This window comes from Amblyraja radiata, chromosome 28 (assembly GCF_010909765.2).
Source record: "Amblyraja radiata isolate CabotCenter1 chromosome 28, sAmbRad1.1.pri, whole genome shotgun sequence".
Lineage (NCBI taxonomy): Eukaryota > Metazoa > Chordata > Chondrichthyes > Rajiformes > Rajidae > Amblyraja > Amblyraja radiata.
Genome location: NC_045983.1, coordinates 10,847,561 through 10,867,393, shown reverse-complemented (window position 1 = coordinate 10,867,393; position 19,833 = coordinate 10,847,561). Strand labels below are relative to the sequence as shown.

Here is a 19,833-nt window from a genome sequence, read left to right as displayed (position 1 = left end):
TACACTGGAGCTGTGAGACAGCGGCTCCAGTAGCTGCACCACCGTGTCACCCATAACAAACATTCAGATGCTACGATAATTTTAAAAAGCTTTTTTACAACAAGGTCACACAGAATTTAATTAATGTTAAAACTGAGTGGAATATGTTCACAACTCACTACATACTCACTTGCAAGTGTTTTTCTCTCGTTTTCGTTTGAATCTGCAGAGGCTTCACTGCAAACAGGGAGCAAGGAGGTAGTGGAGGCGGAGGTGGAGGTGGAGGTGGAGGAGCTTCATTTGGAGACTTCAGCGGAGTGCAACTGACAATTGGCTGCACTGGCCATATTGGAATTTTATTGGGAACTGGTAAGGAATCAAAATGCTTTCGACAGAAACATACTTCAGTAGCTTTTGCAGTATTAGGTTCCTGCAAGTAAAAAAAAATAATTCAGAAACAGACATTTAACCCTTCCAATTAAAGCTATACCAAGTTATTCAATCAACTCATCCATTACATTTACATAATAGGCTATAGTTTGCATATTCTTAAACTTGCAACCACCACGTACAATAAGGCGGTGATGCACAGAACTGCCAGTTCCTGCAACACATCTTTTGCATGTAATTGAATCAAAATCCTAGAACTCTCTACTTATCAGTAGTTCGGGAGCACCTTCATCACAAGAAATGCAGTAGTTCACGCCACCACTATGGATGAGTAAATATTTGCTTTATCAGTGGCATCCACTTCCCACAAACAGGTCAACACTGGCGCAGATCAGTTCAGAGTAAATGTAAGATTTACCTAAATAAATGGAAACATCTGAAATGGGTGGAAGTCTGTCTAGGAGATATGCTACATCTCCTTTCATTGGTATCTGGATATCCTTGCCAAGTTGAGCTACATCTCCCTTTGTTGATAGCTGGAGGTTCTTGCCAAGTTGAGTCACAACTCCACGTGTTCATTGATATGCACATGAAAAGTCATTTTAGCTTCAATGTCAATTCAGGTTCATAATTGTCCATTGTGAATACAGCTGGCACCAACTCTGCCCAGATAGCAAACACTTAATCTACATTAGATGACGTACCAGTCATGGAACATTTCTTCATTTCTTTGGCATCTCTCATTGAAAAAAAATACTAACACCTGCATGTCTTTGCATTACACAGCATGTACTTGCAAACACAGATTTACAGGTAGTTCCATTGATCTATATTTAGGTCATTGTGAAGAATGTTGCCCACAGCACTATTCCACGAGGAACCAGATTCCACTAGTAACCAGATCCCACATAGGACCGTTGCTATTTATAACAAATAACTCATTACAGGATTGCAATCATTTCCTTATCATAAGACCTGTCCATTGAAAACCTTTGGGCTGGGCATCTTGCCCAAATATTTGTGATAATCCTAAAAAATCCAACTAAGCTAAAATAGGACTTTAGTCACTTGTAACTATATCCCACAATCCATTGTATTGTATCAATGATGGTCCATGCAACTAACAGAAGGGAAATACAGACCACTTCACATAGAACACTGATGTGCCTTCCCGAGACCTGATAATCCCCGATGGTATTATAGTCACAGAGGCCGATGTCAGAAGATCCTTCAGGGAGGGATGAACCCTCAGAATGTGTCTGGACCTGATGGCATACCTGGTCGTGTTCTTAAAACCTGTGTAGACCAACTGGCTGGAGGTTTTGCAGACATCTTCAACCTCTTATTACCGAGGTCAGAGGTTCCCACCTGCTTTAAGAGGGCATCAATGATACCAGTGCCCAAGAAGAGCAAGGTAAAGTGCCTCAATGACTATCGACCGGTGGCACTAACGTATGTGGTGATTAAGTACTCTGAGAGATTGGTTATGGCACTCATCAACTCTTACCTCAGCAAGAACCTCGACCCATTACAATTTGCCCACCGCCATAATAGGTCAACGGAGGATGAGATCTCACTGGCTCTCCACTCTGCACTGGACCACTTGGACAATAAAACATATACATCAGGCTGTTGTTTATAGACTACAGCTCAGTGTTCAATACCATCATCCCCTCCAAGCTAGTTATCAAGCTCATGGAACTGGATCTCTGCACATCCCTCTGCAACTGGAGCCTTGACTTCCTCATCAACAGACGACAGTCTGTTTGAATTGGCAGCAACACTTCTTCCTCAATAACCATTAATATAGGAGCACCTCAAGGCTGTGTGCTCAGCTGCCTACTCTACTCTATACTCACGACTGCAAAGCTGGACACTATGCGAACTCCATCTTCAAGTTCGCAGACGACACCACCGTTGTTGGATGAATTGCAGATGATGACGAGTCAGAGTACAAAAGTGAGATCAATCGAATGACCAAAAGGTGCCAGCACGACATCATAGCTCTCAATGTCAGTAAGACCACGGAACCGATTGTGGACTTTGGAAGAGTAGGGCAAGGACCCACAAACCTGTCTATATCGATGGGATGATGGTGGAGAGAGACAAAAGCTTCAGATTTCTGGGTATGCATTTTACTGAAGATCTTTCCTGGACCCAACACACTGATGCAATTATAAAGAGAGCTCATCAATGGCTCTACTTCCCGAGAAGATTTTGCAGATTCTGTATGTTAGAGGATTCTCTTGAACTTCTGCAGGTGTACCGTAGAGAGCTTATTGACTGGTTGAATCTCAGCCTGGTTCAGCAACTTGAATGCCCAGGAGCAAAGAAGACAACAAAGTGGTGAACATTGCCCAGCCCATCACAGATTCTGACCTCCCCACCATCAAAGGGATTTACAGGAGTCGCTGCCTCAAAAAAGGCAGGCAGCATCAGAGACCCACACCACCCTGGTTTCACCTCTGCTATTGCAAAGGTGGTACAGGAGCTTGAAAACTACTGTCCAGGTTCTGGAGCAGCTTCTTCCCTAGAGCCATCAGGCTATTAAATACGACACCCTCCAAATAAGCTCTGAACTACATAGACTTGGGGGCATGGAGAGATTTGAATCTGGCTTGACATTCAAAATGCTCAAGCAGTCCTTGTTATAGAAAGTTCAAAGCATTATATCTCACATCTATGGACCAACAAAATAGATAATTTACTTCAAGGCCAAGGATTTTTATCATTGTTTCCCATGTTGCATATTAAATGGTAAATTATACAATTTCATATCTATTTTCAAGTCATTCAGAATTTATTCCACAAGGTGGCACGCCATGTCAGAAATCACTGGTAAAGAATAAGGTATTTTCTGGATCACATTTACCAGATTTAGTATTTTTATCTCATCTAGATTGCCAAATCATAGATTACATGTTTGCCCTCTAATTATAGTGGATTCAACTGATCCTCTCCTTTTTGAATCCTGGTTTTTCCAGATTGTTCCTGATGATGCCTCTAATTTTACTTTTGCAGATGCCACAATCACAAACAACGAGTGATGTTACTAATAACTTAAAAGCACGTTGTTCTACTTCAAATATGTATTTAATCTTCTCTCAATTTTTTTGAATTAGACAAAGCCTCCCATTGCAATAAGAACCTTGCTTTCTCCTTAACGTCAGTTTAACAATATTTCTAGTGACCATTGAATCCATTTGTACCAATATTACCTAACAACAAATATTAACTGCTCTTCATGTTCCCAATTAAAGTTGAATTTTGATATTAAGCCTGGACAATGGAAGGTACGTTTTTCCAAGTTTGTGTTGAGTCTGCAAAGCGACAAGACTTCCCGTGTCCTGTTCCTCCCTCCCTCCACTTCTGCATGTCAAAATCTGTTTTCTTCCCAAATTCCATAAGGAAATGTTACACTAGTTTCTCTTCCCACAGATACTGCCTGACTGCTGAGCATTTCTTGTTTTAATTATTGATGTTAATCTCTTACTACTCATAGCTTGCAATATTTACAATAAATGACAATTCAGAGAAATTGTTGATTAAACTTGTGGAAATTTTCATAGAATTTCTAACATTTTCTGTGCAATTCTGCCATTGAGGATTCACGATATCTAGCAAATGGAAATATGTTGTATTACATGCAAGTGTTGGATATAATACTGATAAATGAAAGATAACCTGATGTTGTTCATTGAAGAATTCTTGCATGTGTGTTACTTTGATCTCAAGTGATTCAATATGTTGCCGGAGTACATTCAGTTCCCTCAGGTAAACACGTGAAGGAAACAGAGTATCTTTGATTAATTCAAAACCCTGTAAACGCAAAGGAAATAAATAAAGATTGGTTTGTCATTTTTCTAATTCTGTCCCTCCTTTTTTATTTGATAAAGGTCACATACAGCAGAACCTAGATTTTAAAACATTCTGGGTCAAATTGTATTGAGGTATGTTAAATTATAAAAGGGTTAGATCAAGTGAATGGGAAGGACCATTTTACCTGAGCAGAAGGGTCAGAAACCAAAGTGCATGGATTACAAGTAATTTGTAAACATATTAGAGTGACAAATACATATTTCAGCCAGTTTCTGTACACACCAGAAATTTGCAAGTATACATCAGAAGGAATATTTGGTAACAATCTTATTCTGATGATAAACTCAAACCTTTCTTTATCAAATCATCTTAATGGCTGGGCATCATACATCTCTGCATCTCACAAAAAGGATGGGGAAAATTGGGACTAGCGTGCATTTTTGATTTATAAAAGAGGGCTCAGAGAGAAAGAAAGCACACCTTGCAAGGTCATGTGTAAGATTCCCCAAGCAGTTGTTATAGCAAGATGTGTCGAAAATAACCCAGAGTTAAATAACATTACATTTAAAAGGGTTTGCCAAGAGGCTGAAAACTGCAATTCCACTTGTATAGTGAGGAGAATGCATTACATTTAAGGGGTAACAGGGATAGAAATAGAAGTCATTTTAGAGCATTTGCATTTAGTTTTATTGCAGTGTTCAGTTGGGGTTTCAGTTTAAAAGAAAATATATATAATAAGAGCATGACAACTTTTTACATTTTAAAAATTTAACTGAAACCAAGAATCGCTGCTAGAAAAATGTGCATTTATGCCAAAGGATAACAGGATCAGATTTAGCCACAATGACTAGATTCACTGCTTCAAAGTGGGGATCTGAAAGGAAACTATGAAATGCTGGCAATTCGGATCTACCACGTGAATGATGGTAGGGGAGGTGTGCAAGGAATGAATGGGGCGAGGATATTAACCTAGGAGGCACAGCAGGCCTGGATCATTTTTGTTCACTTATATTTGTGTTGTATTATTTTGTTCACTGGTTTATAAACCAGCACTGGATCACACGGGCAATAAAAGGCAGAGGTTGTGGGCTAGAAAAGCATAGGATCAATTAGTGTCTGAATCAGTAGAGGTTTCAAAATGGAGAACAGATGCACCCAATTTGTAGGGCTCAAGATAATTATCCAATTGATTACCAAAGTACAGCAAGTTCACAATTTGAATTAGAGAACATTTGATTTGAATTTATACCTGCCTAATGTTCCTTAGCCACCAGGAGTATATGGAGTAAACCACAGTCTGAAGAGGATTGAACAAATTCTTCACATTCACTAAAGAAATGAGCCCGACAGGAACAGATTCATGCAGGAAGGAATTGCTATTGGATGTGACCATATCCTCCTTCCTATATTTAAAATAAAAATAAATACGTGAGATATATGAACAGAACAAACACCAATGTCAAGTAACTTATTTATATGAAATGGTAGCAGGCGAGTCATGCAAAGGTTACCACTTGCAAACCTAGTTAAATTGGGAGAGGTGAACAATGTAGTACTTTCCACAACATTGGAATTTTTAAAAACACCAACACAACTATGTAGCAGAAAATGCAACATTCATCTGCAACAAAAAGCAGCCAGAAACAGAGCACTCCCCCCCCCCCCCCTTCGAGTATCTTACTCTGCATTAAATATTTAAATACTTTGCCTCCACTATCTTCGGAGGAAAGACTCGGGACCCACAGAGAGAAAAAATAAAACATTGTGTCTTAAAAGAACAAGTGATTTTTGGACAGTGATCCTATTTATAGATTCTCCCACGTGGAAACATCCTGTCCACATCCACTGTCCAGACTCCTCAGGATCTTGTGCGCTTCAATCCAATCACATCTTACTGTAGCATTTACATGCTTGCCTGTACAACCTTTCCTTATGGGAAATCTATTCATTCTAGGTATTAGTCTAGTAAGCCTTCTCAAAAGTCGCTTCTAGTGCATTAATATCCTTCCTCAAACATGACGAATACTCTACAAATTAATCCAAATGTGGTCGAACAAACGCTCCATGTAACTGAAGCACTAATTGTGTAGCTTTGTATTTAACACCCCTATCAATAAATGATAACCAATTTTCTAATTACTTGCAGTGTAGTGGTATCCAGTGCAGCACTACCTCGCAGAGCATCGATTTGTTATAGTACTTTTAGTCTTCCAATCTGAATGCTCAGATATGTACACCATACATTTCAAAAATGACACGGGGTTTTCAATCGTTGTGCTGGGAGCCTGTCCCAACTGCTTGTGCTTTGTGTGGTTCTCTTAGGAATGCAGGCGCCAAGACCCTTCTGTTTACTGCCACTATCACAGCAAAGAATCAGCTCAAGGTTTAGTGTGGAGATGTTGCCTTTGAATACTGCTGTTAGGCTGGTTCAGGCAAGCAGAGTGGCTGCTTGACGTTGGATGTGGGCCTTGAAGATGTATAGATCATTGTTGGGGACTGGCATTACACTATATAATTACAGATCGCCTGGAAATTATGGCCTCTCACAACTTCCTGGTGGATGCGATGGAAACGACTCTCCCTCAGGCCAGAGATTTTTCTACAGAAATCAGCTTAAAGCCTCGTGACCACCATTGAACCTTGCTATTGATGGCAGTAGACGCAGGAGATCACATCTTGTTCCTGGCACAGCAACATTGTCAGCGTGCTTGTACTCTCTTTCTCTCTCTCTCTCTCCTCCCTCCCCCCCCCCCCCTCCAAGTTCTCAACTTACACCCATTTTTGCAGTTAATTTTATCCTCTGCAATGATCTGGAGCAAAATATCTGTTTATTTCACCCGACATCTTATTTGCCATTATTTATAGCCCAGATTAATTCTCTATATAAAAGGACCAGAAAAGCTGTTCAAAAACGCTATAAAGGGCATCTGAAATTAATTAGTAAGATTTTCCAAAAATTCTAATAACCTTTTAGTAATATTTGTTGCTGGGTGTGCAGGACACCGTAAAATAAAATAATTGTTCATTTATGGTAATAGGCTTGTGCAATTCAAACACACTTTGAAAGATGAGCCTAGTTTAATAACCAGTTAAAGAGCAACTTACTCTGGTGTTTGACAAGTGGTTGGCTTTGGCTTGCAGGCACATCCTTTGTGTTTTGCCAACAGGTGTCGCTTACTATTTCTGTTTGACTTTCCAATTGCATGCCATTTTCTCACCATTTTCCACTTTTTGCGACGCTGATTCAGCTTGTACATGGCTGCAGAAGAGAAATTATAAATGATCAATAGATATGGCATTTAGAGCAAACGGGGGGGGGGGGGGGGGGGGGGGGGGGGTGAAATCCCACCATCAAGTCTCCAAAGATTCTACTGAGCATGAAGTATTGTTGATCAAGAAAGCGTGGAATTTTCTATTTTACAACCGATTTTTCCAGCTGGAATACAAGGGGTATTAATGAACCAATTAAAAGGGGCAAAATACTAGCTCAGTTGAAATCATATAACACGGACATCACTTTTCTACAAGAAACGCATCTTAAATATCAAGATCAGATGAGATTGAGGGCGAATTGGATAGGCCGAACATTTCACTCCTCATATTCTTCGAAATCCAGAGGCACCGCAATTATTATTCGCAAAGGAATACCATTCAAATCAAAGAACATTATATCAGATAAGGAAGGGAGATATCTTATAGTTACAGGAGAGATCCATGCTACGCCAATCACTTTGGTAAATATATATGCGCCCAATTTTGATAATCCTCAATTTTTTAATAAAATTCTGAATACAATCGCAGAATTTAACTACCAAAATGTTATAATTGGAGGAGACTTCAACTGTGTTTTAGATCCGTACTTAGATAAATCGATGCAAAAACAAAGAGGTAATATGAAATCTAAAACTAGTGAACTCTTAAATACATATAAAAAATACAAATATAGCAGACGTCTGGAGGATCGCCAATCCGACTGGAAGGGAATACTCGTTTTATTCAATGGTACACAAAACATACTCATGTATAGACTACTTCCTAGTGGATACAAAACTAATCCCTTATACTATGAACCCTAAATATCACACCAATACGATTTCAGATCACTCCCCGCTAACTTTCGTTTTAAAATTAGAAGGAATGTCTACGAACAAATCGTTCTGGAGGTTTAACTCGCAAATTCTGGAAGACCCACAAGGGAGTATATATCTAAAAAAACAGATGGACCTATTTTTTGAGACAAACGATACACCAGATATAGCGCCCACTTTACTATGGGAATCCTTCAAAGCATTTATTAGAGGAGTCATTATCTCGTATCAAGCTTTTCAAAACAAAAAGAATAAGAATGAACAAAGACAATTAGAAGAACAAATCAGACAACAAGATATAGATAATGCTAAAGATCCAACTATGGATAAACATAATAAATTTTTAATACTGAAATTTAAGCTAAATAAATTATTGTCAGAGAAAGTTATAAGACTATTCCAAATTACAAAACCAGCACATTTCGAATTTGGGGATAAACCCCATAAACTTTTGGCACGCCAACTGAAAAAACGGGAAAAAGATCATGCAATTTTAAAGATTAAATCAGATAGAAGAAGAAGAAGAAATAATTTTATTGCCACACAACCAAGGTCGGTGGTATTTGGGTTGCCAGCAGCGGTACAATAATAAAGAACACAACCACATTAAAATTTTACACAAACTGTAAGATAGAGGGGAATTATTAATACTGCCTAATGATATCAATAAAAGATTTGCTCAATTTTACAAGAATTTATACACATCGAAAACACTAATAGACAATAATTAAGTTTCAGAATTTCTGGACAATTGTAACCTTCCAAAACTAGAACTGAAGGAACAAGAGGAACTGGGAGCACAAATTACATCTAAGGAAATAGAAGACACAATAAACACACTTAAGAATGGAAAAACACCAGGACCAGACGGATTCAGTAATGAATTTTATAAATGTTTTTACGACATAGTTACACCACGTCTACAGAAAATGTATACATACGCTTTTAAAGAACAAATCGTACCTGAAACACTAGCAGAATCAACGATCACATTAATACTTAAAAAAGATAAAGATATAGAAGAACCAGGCTCATATAGAGCTATTGCTTTGTTAAATACGGATCAAAAAATATTAGTGAAAACACTTGCTAGAAGACTAAGTCAATATGTTAGTAAATTAATAAATGAGGATCAAACGGGATTTATACCCAAGAGACATTCATTTAATAACCTGAGACGTCTGCTTAACATAATGCACTCACAAACCTCAAGAACAAGTTATCTATCATTTCATTGGACGCAGAAAAAGCGTTTGATCAAGTAGAATGGGATTATATGATTAAAGTATTGCAAAAATTTCAAATTGGAGAGAACTTCATCGCATGGATAAAATTATTATATAACAAACCCACGGCTAGAATATTAACTAATAATATACTATCTACGAAATTCCAATTATCAAGGGGCAATAGACAAGGATGTTCATTATCACCGCTGTTATTTGCTCTGGTAATTGAACCTTTAGCTGAAAAAAATCAGAACACACCCGGATATTTACGGTTATAATACAAAATATTCAAATAACAAAATATCTTTATATGCAGACGATGTACTACTGTACATCACAAAACCCCAAATCAGTATACCAAACATATTAAATCTAATTGAGGACTTTGGATCTTTCTCAGGATACAGAATAAACTGGAACAAAAGTGAAATTATTTCGATAAAACCAAAAGACTCAACACATCTCTTAAAATTCCCCTTTAAAATAGCCACAGAAAAATTAAAATATTTAGGAATTGAAATTACTAGGAACTATCACGCTATGTTTAATGCCAATTATAGTCCCTTACTTAAGAAACTAAATAATCTAATCAAATTCTGGAAAACGCTCCCGATGTCTTTAATAGGCCGAATAAATGCTATAAAAATGATCTTTTTACCACAAATCCTATATTTATTTCAATCAATACTAATATATCTTCCAAAAAAGTTTTTCAAAAAACTAGACTCAGACATTACAAATTTTATATGGGATTATAAATCCCACAGAATACAAAGAGCACACCTTAGTAAACCAAAAGAGATGGGTGGTCTAGCGCTCCCTAACTTTATGTACTATAATTGGGCAGTAAATATTAAAAATATGATTCACCTGCTGGACAACTCTGCCCAGCAGGTGGACTGGATTGTAATGGAGAGAGAGGACTGCTCTCCGTGTAATACAGGAGCGACTCTCCTCTCACCAATGAATCTGAATAACAAAAATTATAATAAAAATTTAATGATACATAGCACAATTTGGATTTGCTAATCCAATCTTTATAGAACTTGGAAACAAATAGAACAGAATCTAAAATTAAGAAATCTATCTCTTTTAATGCCAATAGTCAATAATCCATCATTTAAACCTTCAATTATAGATAAATCATTTACACAATGGGAAAGAATGGGAATCAAAACGCTCGGAGACTTGTATGAATTAGGAAAATTATTATAATTTCAACAATTACAACGGAAATATAATTTGAAAAATAATCAATATTTTAAATATCTTCAAATCCGTGACTATCTGAAAAAATACACAAAAGACTATTATAACATGCCCCCAGACTTATTGGATGAAGCCATGAAGACAAAGGCTGAATCAGCAAATCTAATATCATACTTATACAACATTATTTTAAATACAGAAATACCTACAACCGATGGTATTAGAAGAGACTGGGAACAAGAACTAGCTATAAAAATTTCAAAAGAGAGCTGGGATAAACACTTACTATATGTGCATAAATGCTCGGTCAACGTACGGCATACTCTAATTCAATTCAAAACATTACATAGACTATATTACTCAAAAACTAAAATAAATAAACTTTTCCCCAAAGTCTCACCCATTTGTGATAAATGTCAGTCACAAGAAGCTACCATACTCTTTTGTTTTTTGTATAAAAATCCAAAGATTCTGGAACGAAATATTTGAAATCTTCACAAAATTAATTAAAATAAAACTTGTACCAAAAGCAGAATGGATCATTTTCGGAATATTGGAAGGTAACCCCGAACTAAACGTGTTTCAAAAGAACTTACTTAATTACGGGCTAATAATGGGAAAAAAGCTTATACTCAAATTTTGGAAAAATGCTCCAATACCAACAATAAAAATGTGGATTTCAAACATGTTCGAAACATTACACCTGGAAGAGATGAGACTCCTAGCAGGCAAAGCAGACCACTTCCAAAAGACGTGGTCTGCATTTATGGAACTATTACAAGCATAAGGTGCAATTGTAATTTAAAAAATAAATGGTACCAGGATCTGGTAACGGGGGGTAAAAAAACCCAAAAACACGGTTGGTATATCCTTTTTTGCGGAGTTTTGTGTTATAATAGAGCGATTGTTTCTCCTTTTTTTTCTTTTCTTTCTAGGGTCTATTTCCTTTCTTTACTTCCTTCTCTAACTTCTTCCCTAAGGGGCTTTCTTTACCCAACACTTTCCTGCACCTTCACGACTCTTGTTCACTTTCCTTACTTCTTTTATTTCTACCTTTTTTAAAGCTCGAAAAATGAAGTGGTACAACAAATGTAATAAGATATATGTGATGTGTATTACTGTAATTTACTGTACTTCTAATAATTTTTTTTTTTAAAGAACCCCCCCCCAAAAAAAACTCTCTTTTCTCTCTTCTGTGGAGACCTGAAGGTGAGCAGCTGGATATACATCGGAGCCAACTAATTATATTAACTTGTCTAAGAAATGAATACAGATACAACATTGTTAACTGCTTATAATGACAACACCCGCCTCCCTCCCTCCCCCCCCATCCTCTCAAATCAGCCTGGTAAATCTTTAGTTATCTACTTTTGATCTGTGGTTGTCCAAGATCTGGAAAGAGGTTCAATGGTCAATAAAGTTTCACCCTGAACAACTGCACGACAAAGACTGCGTTCCACAGGCTGTTCCAAGGAATACATCCCAAAACGGACACCAACCGTTTCAAAAAGTTGTCTGCTTGATGAGATGCCCTCTGGTATGCCCAAAACATGCTGGTTTTCCAGTGCCAGGAATGCTTCACAATCAAATGTTGTGACTAGCACATTGCAAAGTCCAGGAAGGCGAGATGCAGCCACTGCAAAGATCTGCGGTGAAAGCTCTATGATTCAAGGTACATTTTTGTAAAGGGATTTTTGTAAAGGAAAATGATGCCATGTTGTAATGTAAATGGAAAGAAATAGAAATACTGGGAATGGCAACATACAAATGTCCTATAATATATTAGTTTACCAGTTTTGAGCAAAAAAATTGTCTCTTTTGAAAGTAGACAAAAAATGCTGGAGAAACTCAGAGGGTGAGGCAGCATCTATGGAAAGAAGGAATAGGCAATGTTTCGGGTCGAGACCCTTCTTCAGACTGATGTCAGGAGGCGGGTGGGAAAAAGAGGCAGAGACAGGAGGCTTTGTGGGAGAGCTATCAGCGGAGTGGCCAGTGCCAGTTATTAAAGTGGCCAGTGCCAGTCATCAGCGGAGATGACGAATCAATGTACAGAGAGGAAGTAAAACAACTAGTGGACTGGTGCGGCAAAAATAATCTAGAATTAAATGTCAACAAAACAAAGGAGATGGTTGTCGACTTCAGGAGGGCGCAGCCAAAGCACACACCCCTCAACATCAGTGGCACCACAGTGGAGAGAGTGGAGAGCATAAAGTTCCTCGGTGTGCAAATTACAGACAGCCTCACCTGGTCCAGGAACACCACTGGGACTGTTAAACGGGCCCATCAGCGACTGCACTTCCTGAGGAAACTAAAACAGTCCTCACTCCCCCACCAACATCCTCAGGACTTTCTACAGGGGTACGGTGGAGTCTGTACTCACGTACTGCATAAATACGTGGTACTCCACCTGCAACTGCTCGGACAGGAAGGCTCTGCAGAGGGTAGTGAGGGGAGCAGAGAGGATCATTGGCATCTCCCTACCCTCGGTACAAGAAATGTTCCAGACCCGCTGGTTGAAAAAAGCTCAGAGAATTGCTAAGGACAAACTGCACCCCCTCCACAAACACCTGGATCTCCTGCCATCAGGCAAGAGATATCGCAGCATCAAAGCCCGGACTACAAGACTGCTAAACAGCTTCTTGCCACAGGCTGTGAGGCTGCTAAACAGTCACTTTGTACTCAGTCACCTGATTCTGAGGCTTGGCACGGACACTTTAATAACTGGCACTGGCCACTTTAATAACTGGCACTGGCCACTCAAATCAGCTGCCCTGGACATTTTTATGATTGGTTTTACTATATTTTAACGTTGTAGTTTTACCTGCTTTTAACTATTTATACTGTTCCATCAGGGACTGGATTGTTTTTAGTGTTATTATGTGAAATGTTTTAAATTTCATGTGCGATGCTCCGGTATTCCCTGAAACGTCTTTTCATTTTGCACTGTACAACTGTTGCTTGCAAGATGACAATAAAGGTTGATTGATTGATTGATTGAGCTGGGATGGGGGAGGGGAAGGAAAGAGAAGGCAAGGGATATCTAAAATTAGAGGGCAATATTCATACCCCTGGGGTGTAAACTACCTAAGCAAAATATGAGGTGCTGTTCTTCCAATTTGCACTGGGCCTTACTCTGGCAATGGAGGAGGCCCAGGACAGAGAGATCAGATTGGGAATGGGAGGGGGAGTTGAAGTGCAGAGCCACCGGGAGATCAGATTGGCTAGTATGGTCTGAGCAGAGGTGTTGAGCGAATCGATCGCCAAGCCTACGCTTGGTCTTGCCGATGTAGAGAAGTTGGCATCTGGAACAGCGGTGGCAGTAGATGAGGTTGGAGGAGGTGCAGGTGAACCTCTGCCTCACCTGGAAAGATTGATTGGGTCCTTGGATGGAGTCGAGGGGGGGGGGGGGGGGGGGGGGGGGGGGGAGGCAAAGCGACAAGTGTAGCATTTCCTACGGTTGCAAGGGAAAGTACCCGGGGAGGGGGTGGTTTGGGTAGGAGGGGTCGAATTGATCAGGATGTTACGAAGGGAACGGTCTCTGAAGAAAGCAGAAAGGGGAGGATGGGAAGATGTGGCCAGTGGTAGGATCCCGTTGGAGGTGGCAAAAATGTCAGAGAATTGTATGTTGTATGCGACAGCTGATGGGGTGGAAGGCGAGGACAAGGGGGACTCTGTCCTTATTACAAGTGGGGGAGGATGGGGAGTAAGAGCGGAGCTGCAGGATATAGAGGAGACCCCGGTGAGAGCCTCATCTATAATAGAAGAGGGGAACCCCTGTTCCCTAAAGAATTAGGACATCTCCGATGCCCTGGTATGGAACACCTCATCCTGGGTGCAGATGCGGTGTAGACGGAGGAATTGTGAAAGTTGCATTTATACCGTTTCTTCCACGCTTTCCCTTGATAGAATATTTCAAATTGAAATATTGGTTCAGTTTGTCTCCCCTCACGACACCTCTGGTTCCTTCACCAATTACTTTAAATAGATATTTTCTGAACAACAATACTCCCATTGGGAACATTTTTTCCTCATTCTGTTTTAATAAAAGCTTAACAATTATCAACTTTTGTCCAATCTTTACTCCAAAAGAACACAGCACCGCTTGTCATTCTTTTTGACAGCATAACCCCAGCACAGATTGAATAAATCTCTATAAACAAGATGGTAAGTTGCAAGAGAAAGCCATTTATACATTATCTAGATGCAACCAAGATCCAAAATTAACTCAAATCTGCACAAATTCATAGTGCAAACTTTTGCAATCTCATTTAAGGAAACCTCAGGTTATATGCAATGCTCTAAACCCTTACATGATCCAGAGAGGGGATATAATTACAAAGAACAGCTCTCCTGCTCAGAGAGGGGTGATCAGGAGCAACCTCTGTGGTCTGGCACCAGTCAGCTTCCAAAGCCTCAACTACCCTTGTATCTTTTAATTCCCTTAATATCAGGAATCGGACACAGTTTTGAATGAACTCAAAGAGAATCACAGCCCTTCGAAGTCTAAAGATTCACGCTAATGAAGAAAAATTCTCCTCACCTCAGTCCCAAGTGACCTACCCCATGCCTCTCGACTCCACTGCCAGGAAAAATACTACTTTACACCCAGCTTAACAAGTTTTGTAAAGATCTTACATGTTTCAGAGCGATAAATTTTAATTCCTCAAAATGAAAGAATACAGACTTAGTTTGCTTAATTTCTTCTCACATGCCATCACAGGAACCAGTCGGGTGAAGCTGCTCACCATTCCTACTTGCTTTGCTCTGGGAAACAAGGAATTTTGACATTGGCTCCTCAGCCATATGGTTAATTTCAATTATCAATAGCAATGCTCTGTAGCACCCCCCCCCCCCCACCCACCCACTCATTATGAAGAAACAACCATTTTTCTCCTTTCTTACTGTCTGATCAATTCTCATCCACACTTGTAATTTATTGAACATCTTCCAAAAAAAAAATCTAAAATACACTCCGTCCACTGGTTCCCCCTCCCCTTTCAACGAGTTACATCTTCCAAGAATGCCAATAAAGCACCCAGGCAGATGTCCTTTTAAGTCACTTTTCTTCAGTCTTATTCTTCTGGTCTTTCAAGTTCAAGTGAGTTTATTGTCATGTGTCCCTGTATAGGACAATGAAATTCTTGCTTTGCTTCAGCACACAGAACATAGTAGGCATTTACTACAAAACAGATAAGTGTGTCCATATACCATAATATAAATATATACACACATGAATAAATAAACTGATAAAGTGCAAATAACAGATAATGGGTTATTAATAATCAGAATTTTGTCCGAGCCAGGTTTAATAGCCTGATGGCTGTGGGGAAGTAGCTATTCCTGAATCTGCTTGTTGCAGTCTTCAGGCTCCTGTACCTTCTACCTGAAGGTAGCAGGGAGATGAGTGTGTGGCCAGGATGGTGTGGGTCTTTGATGATACTGCCAGCCTTTTTGAGGCAGCGACTGCGATAAATCCCCTCGATGGAAGGAAGGTCAGAGCCGATGATGGACTGGGCAGTGTTTACTACTTTTTTGTTATTTTGTTATTTCTTTCTGTTATTACCTCCTTCGTTTTCCTTACTATTAATGCGAGGCTAATAGGCCAGTGGTTCCCAATTTCTCTCTTCGTCCTTTCTTAAATGGTGGTAATTTTCTGCTGCTCTCTGGTCTGCAGAAGTCATTCTAGAATTTCAAAGATGTCTATTGCCAATTCTATGGAAACTCTGGATCAGGTCAATCCAAGTCCTTGGAATTTGGAGCATTCAGTTTCACTATTTTTTTCTGGCACATCTTTGTTTAAGTAATACTAATTTCCTTAAATTCTTCAGGCTCATTTTATCCTAGGTTTATAATATTTCTGAAAGGTCATCCGTTTTCTTCCTTGAACACTGCCATTTCTGGCAACTTTGTTTAATTTGAAACTATCTTCAGTTTCCCCTGCCATGCTCAGATGACATTCTCCTATTGGGTTTTGTGCCTGAAAAGGAATTTGAAATAAATTATGTATTATTTCTATAAATGAGAGCCATTTCATGTCCACAGTCATACCCTTTAATGCTGTTTTCCCAATCAACCATAGCCAATTCACCCCTTACAACCTTAATTTATTTAGTTTAAATACAAGATTTTAGTTTTGGGTTAAACGATACTACTCAAACTTTTAACTCATTGTTAATTAACTCTTTCCAATTGCACAAAATAAGATCTAAAATAACCTTGTTCCCCCAATTGGTTTCCGAACATATTCATCTTGTATACATTTCATGAATTCTCTCTCCCAAATTAATTTGCCCAGTAAATATGTTGACTAAAGTGCCCCATAACTGCTATATTACCTATTACATGCACATCTAATTTTCTGATACAAGTTGGGCTCAATATTGCAGCGGAGGCGCAAGAAACTACAGATGCTAGAATCTTGAGCAAAACTAAATGCTGGTAGAATAGTGGGGTCAGGCATTCTTGGTGATGAATGGTCAGATAGGATTTCATGTGGGGTCCCATCTTCAGACTGATAGGTATAGCTGGAAAAGAGGTGGGGCAGGTCAAGCCACCCCCCCCCCCCCCCCCCCCCCCCCATCCCATCTCTCACTCACCAGTCTTTGTTCCACACTCACCTCTCTTCTCCCCCATACTACTTTTAGTCTGAAGGAGAGTCCTGACCAGAAGCTTTCTTCTCCACCCTATACAGAACGCAGCATGCGAGGCTGGGAAAGTACACCCCGGACCCACTGACCCTCAGCACAGGAGCACTGCAAGGCTGCATATTCTCCCCTCTCCTTTACTCTCTCTACACCTCCAGACTCCTCTATCAAGCTTCTCAAGTTTGCAGACGACACAACACTGGACTGATCCAGGATGGGGAGGAATCTGCATACAGACAGGAAAGACACAGCTGGCATCCTGGTACCATAGCAACAATCTGGAGCTCAATGCTCTTAAGACATTGGAATCGATTGTAGACTTTAGGAGAGCTCCCCCTCCCCCACTCATCATCAACTACACTAGTCACATCTGTGGAGTCATATCTCCAGGGACCTTAAATGGGAGGCCACCATCGACTCCAGTCAAAAAGTCCCAAGAGAGGATGTACTTCCTGCAGCAGCTGAAGAAACACTACCTGCCACAGGCAATGATGGTCCAGTTTTACACTACCATCATAGTCTGTCCTCGACATCTCCATCATGGTCTGGTTTGGCTCAGCTACCAAGCATGACATCCGGAGGCTGCAGCGCATTGTTCAATCAATGGCTCCTCCTCATCTTGAAGAGGAGCCATCTTGGGGAACGGCTGCTAACCAGCAGCCGTCCGTTTAATTCACTTTTTTTTTTTGCAGTTTTAGTGAGTCTTGTTCCTTGTCTGTGGAAGAAATTACTTTTTAATGTGGGGGGTAGGGGGTAATAATATTTCTAGGTCCCTACCTGGTCAGTGAGGCAGCTTTTTCTCCGGGCTGCCCCGTCGACCCATCCTCATGGCCTACCAGCGGGCGTGGAGCGCCGTTTCCTGGCGGGGACCGCCCAGCACCTCGGCTTCGGTGGCGGCACAGCGCTGGAGCACTATCGCGGAGCGGGCGATGCCTTGCCTGGGTCGCCGCGCTGGAGCTCCGGTGAGCTGTGGGTCTGGGCTGCGGGTCTGGGAGCGGGCGGTGCCGACTCTAACATCGGGAGCCTGGGAGCTCCAAACCGGCGCGGCCTTGTCGACTTCGGAAGCCGCGGTCCCCAGTTAGGAAGCGGCCGTTCCAGGTGGCCCAGCCGCTGAAAGGACTCTCCCGACGCCGGGGCAACACCACCCGGCCAGAACAGCCAGGAACATCGGGCCTCCGTAGAGACAATAGCGGTGGCCTTAATAGGCCTGACTTCGGGAGAACTGGAGATGGGGACTGGACATTGTGCCTTCCCCCACAGTGGTAACCATTGTGGGGGGATGATTTTTTTTTGTGTGTAAGTTAATGTTAGTCTGTGTCCAAGATGGCTGTTGGAAGGGAGAGTGTACGCTGGCGCGGTTTAGCTGCCGCTGCTTTCGCTTCACATTGTGTTTTTGATTTTTTGTCTTTGGAGCGATTTCTGTCTTTAATTTGTGTATTGGTGATGTCCTTATTATTTATTTTACTCCGACTATATGTTTTTTCTCTTTTGTTAATCTCTGTAGATTAATTAAGACGGGGAAAATAGACTATGAAAGGAATTTAGCGAACAACATAAAAACTAATAGTAAGAGTTTTTATAGCTATATAAAAAGAAAAAGGGTGGCTAAGGTGAACGTTGGTCCATTGGAGGGTGAGACTGGAGAGTTGTTGGTGGGGAACATGGAAATGGCAAAGGCATTAAACGAGTATTTTGTATCAGTCTTCACCATAGAAGACACAAAAAATATTCCAACGCTGGATAAACAGGGGGCGGTAGGAATGGAGGAGCTAAATACTATTAAGATCACCAAGGAGGTGGTATTAGGGAAATTAATGAGACTGAAGGAGGATAAATCCCCTGGGCCTGATGGATTACATCCAAGGGTCTTGAGGGAGATAGCGGTGGGGATTGTGGATGCATTGGTGATAATTTTCCAAAACTCCCTGGAGGCAGGAACGGTCCCAGTGGATTGGAAAATGGCCAATGTAACACCTATATTTAAAAAAGGAAGTAAACAGAAGGCGGGTAACTATAGACCGGTTAGTCTAACATCGGTGGTGGGTAAAATGTTAGAGACAATTATTAAAGAAACACTAACGGGGCACTTGGATAAACATGACTTCATCGGACAGAACCAGCATGGTTTTGTGAAGGGGAAGTCCTGTTTAACGAATCTGCTCGAATTCTTTGAGGAAGTAACAACCCGGGTGGATAAAGGGGAACCGGTGGATGTGGTATACTTGGACTTCCAAAAGGCTTTTGACAAGGTGCCACATAAGAGACTATTGCTAAAAATAAAAAATTATGGGATTGGGGGTAATATATTAGCATGGGTAGAGGATTGGCTAACAAATAGGAAGCAGAGAGTGGGGATAAATGGTTCATACTCGGGATGGCAACCGGTAACTAGCGGGGTTCCGCAAGGGTCGGTGCTGGGACCCCAGTTGTTCACAATTTATATAAATGATTTGGAGGAGGGAACCAAGTGTAATA

General features: G+C 40.4%; 1 protein-coding gene across 2 annotated transcripts in view; it reads right to left on the bottom strand.

The window, feature by feature from the left end:
- prr11 (proline rich 11) overlaps positions 1-19,833 on the bottom strand; it is a 35,552-nt gene that overhangs the window by 12,366 nt on the left and 3,353 nt on the right. For both annotated transcript variants that reach the window (XM_033045769.1, XM_033045770.1), the window contains exons 2-5: positions 7,294-7,447; positions 5,438-5,591; positions 4,054-4,188; positions 170-409 (exon numbers count right to left, since the gene is read on the bottom strand). In XM_033045769.1, coding sequence (XP_032901660.1) covers positions 170-409; positions 4,054-4,188; positions 5,438-5,591; positions 7,294-7,445 — 681 coding nt within the window. In that variant the 5' untranslated portion in view covers positions 7,446-7,447. The remainder of the gene's footprint in view (positions 1-169; positions 410-4,053; positions 4,189-5,437; positions 5,592-7,293; positions 7,448-19,833) is intronic.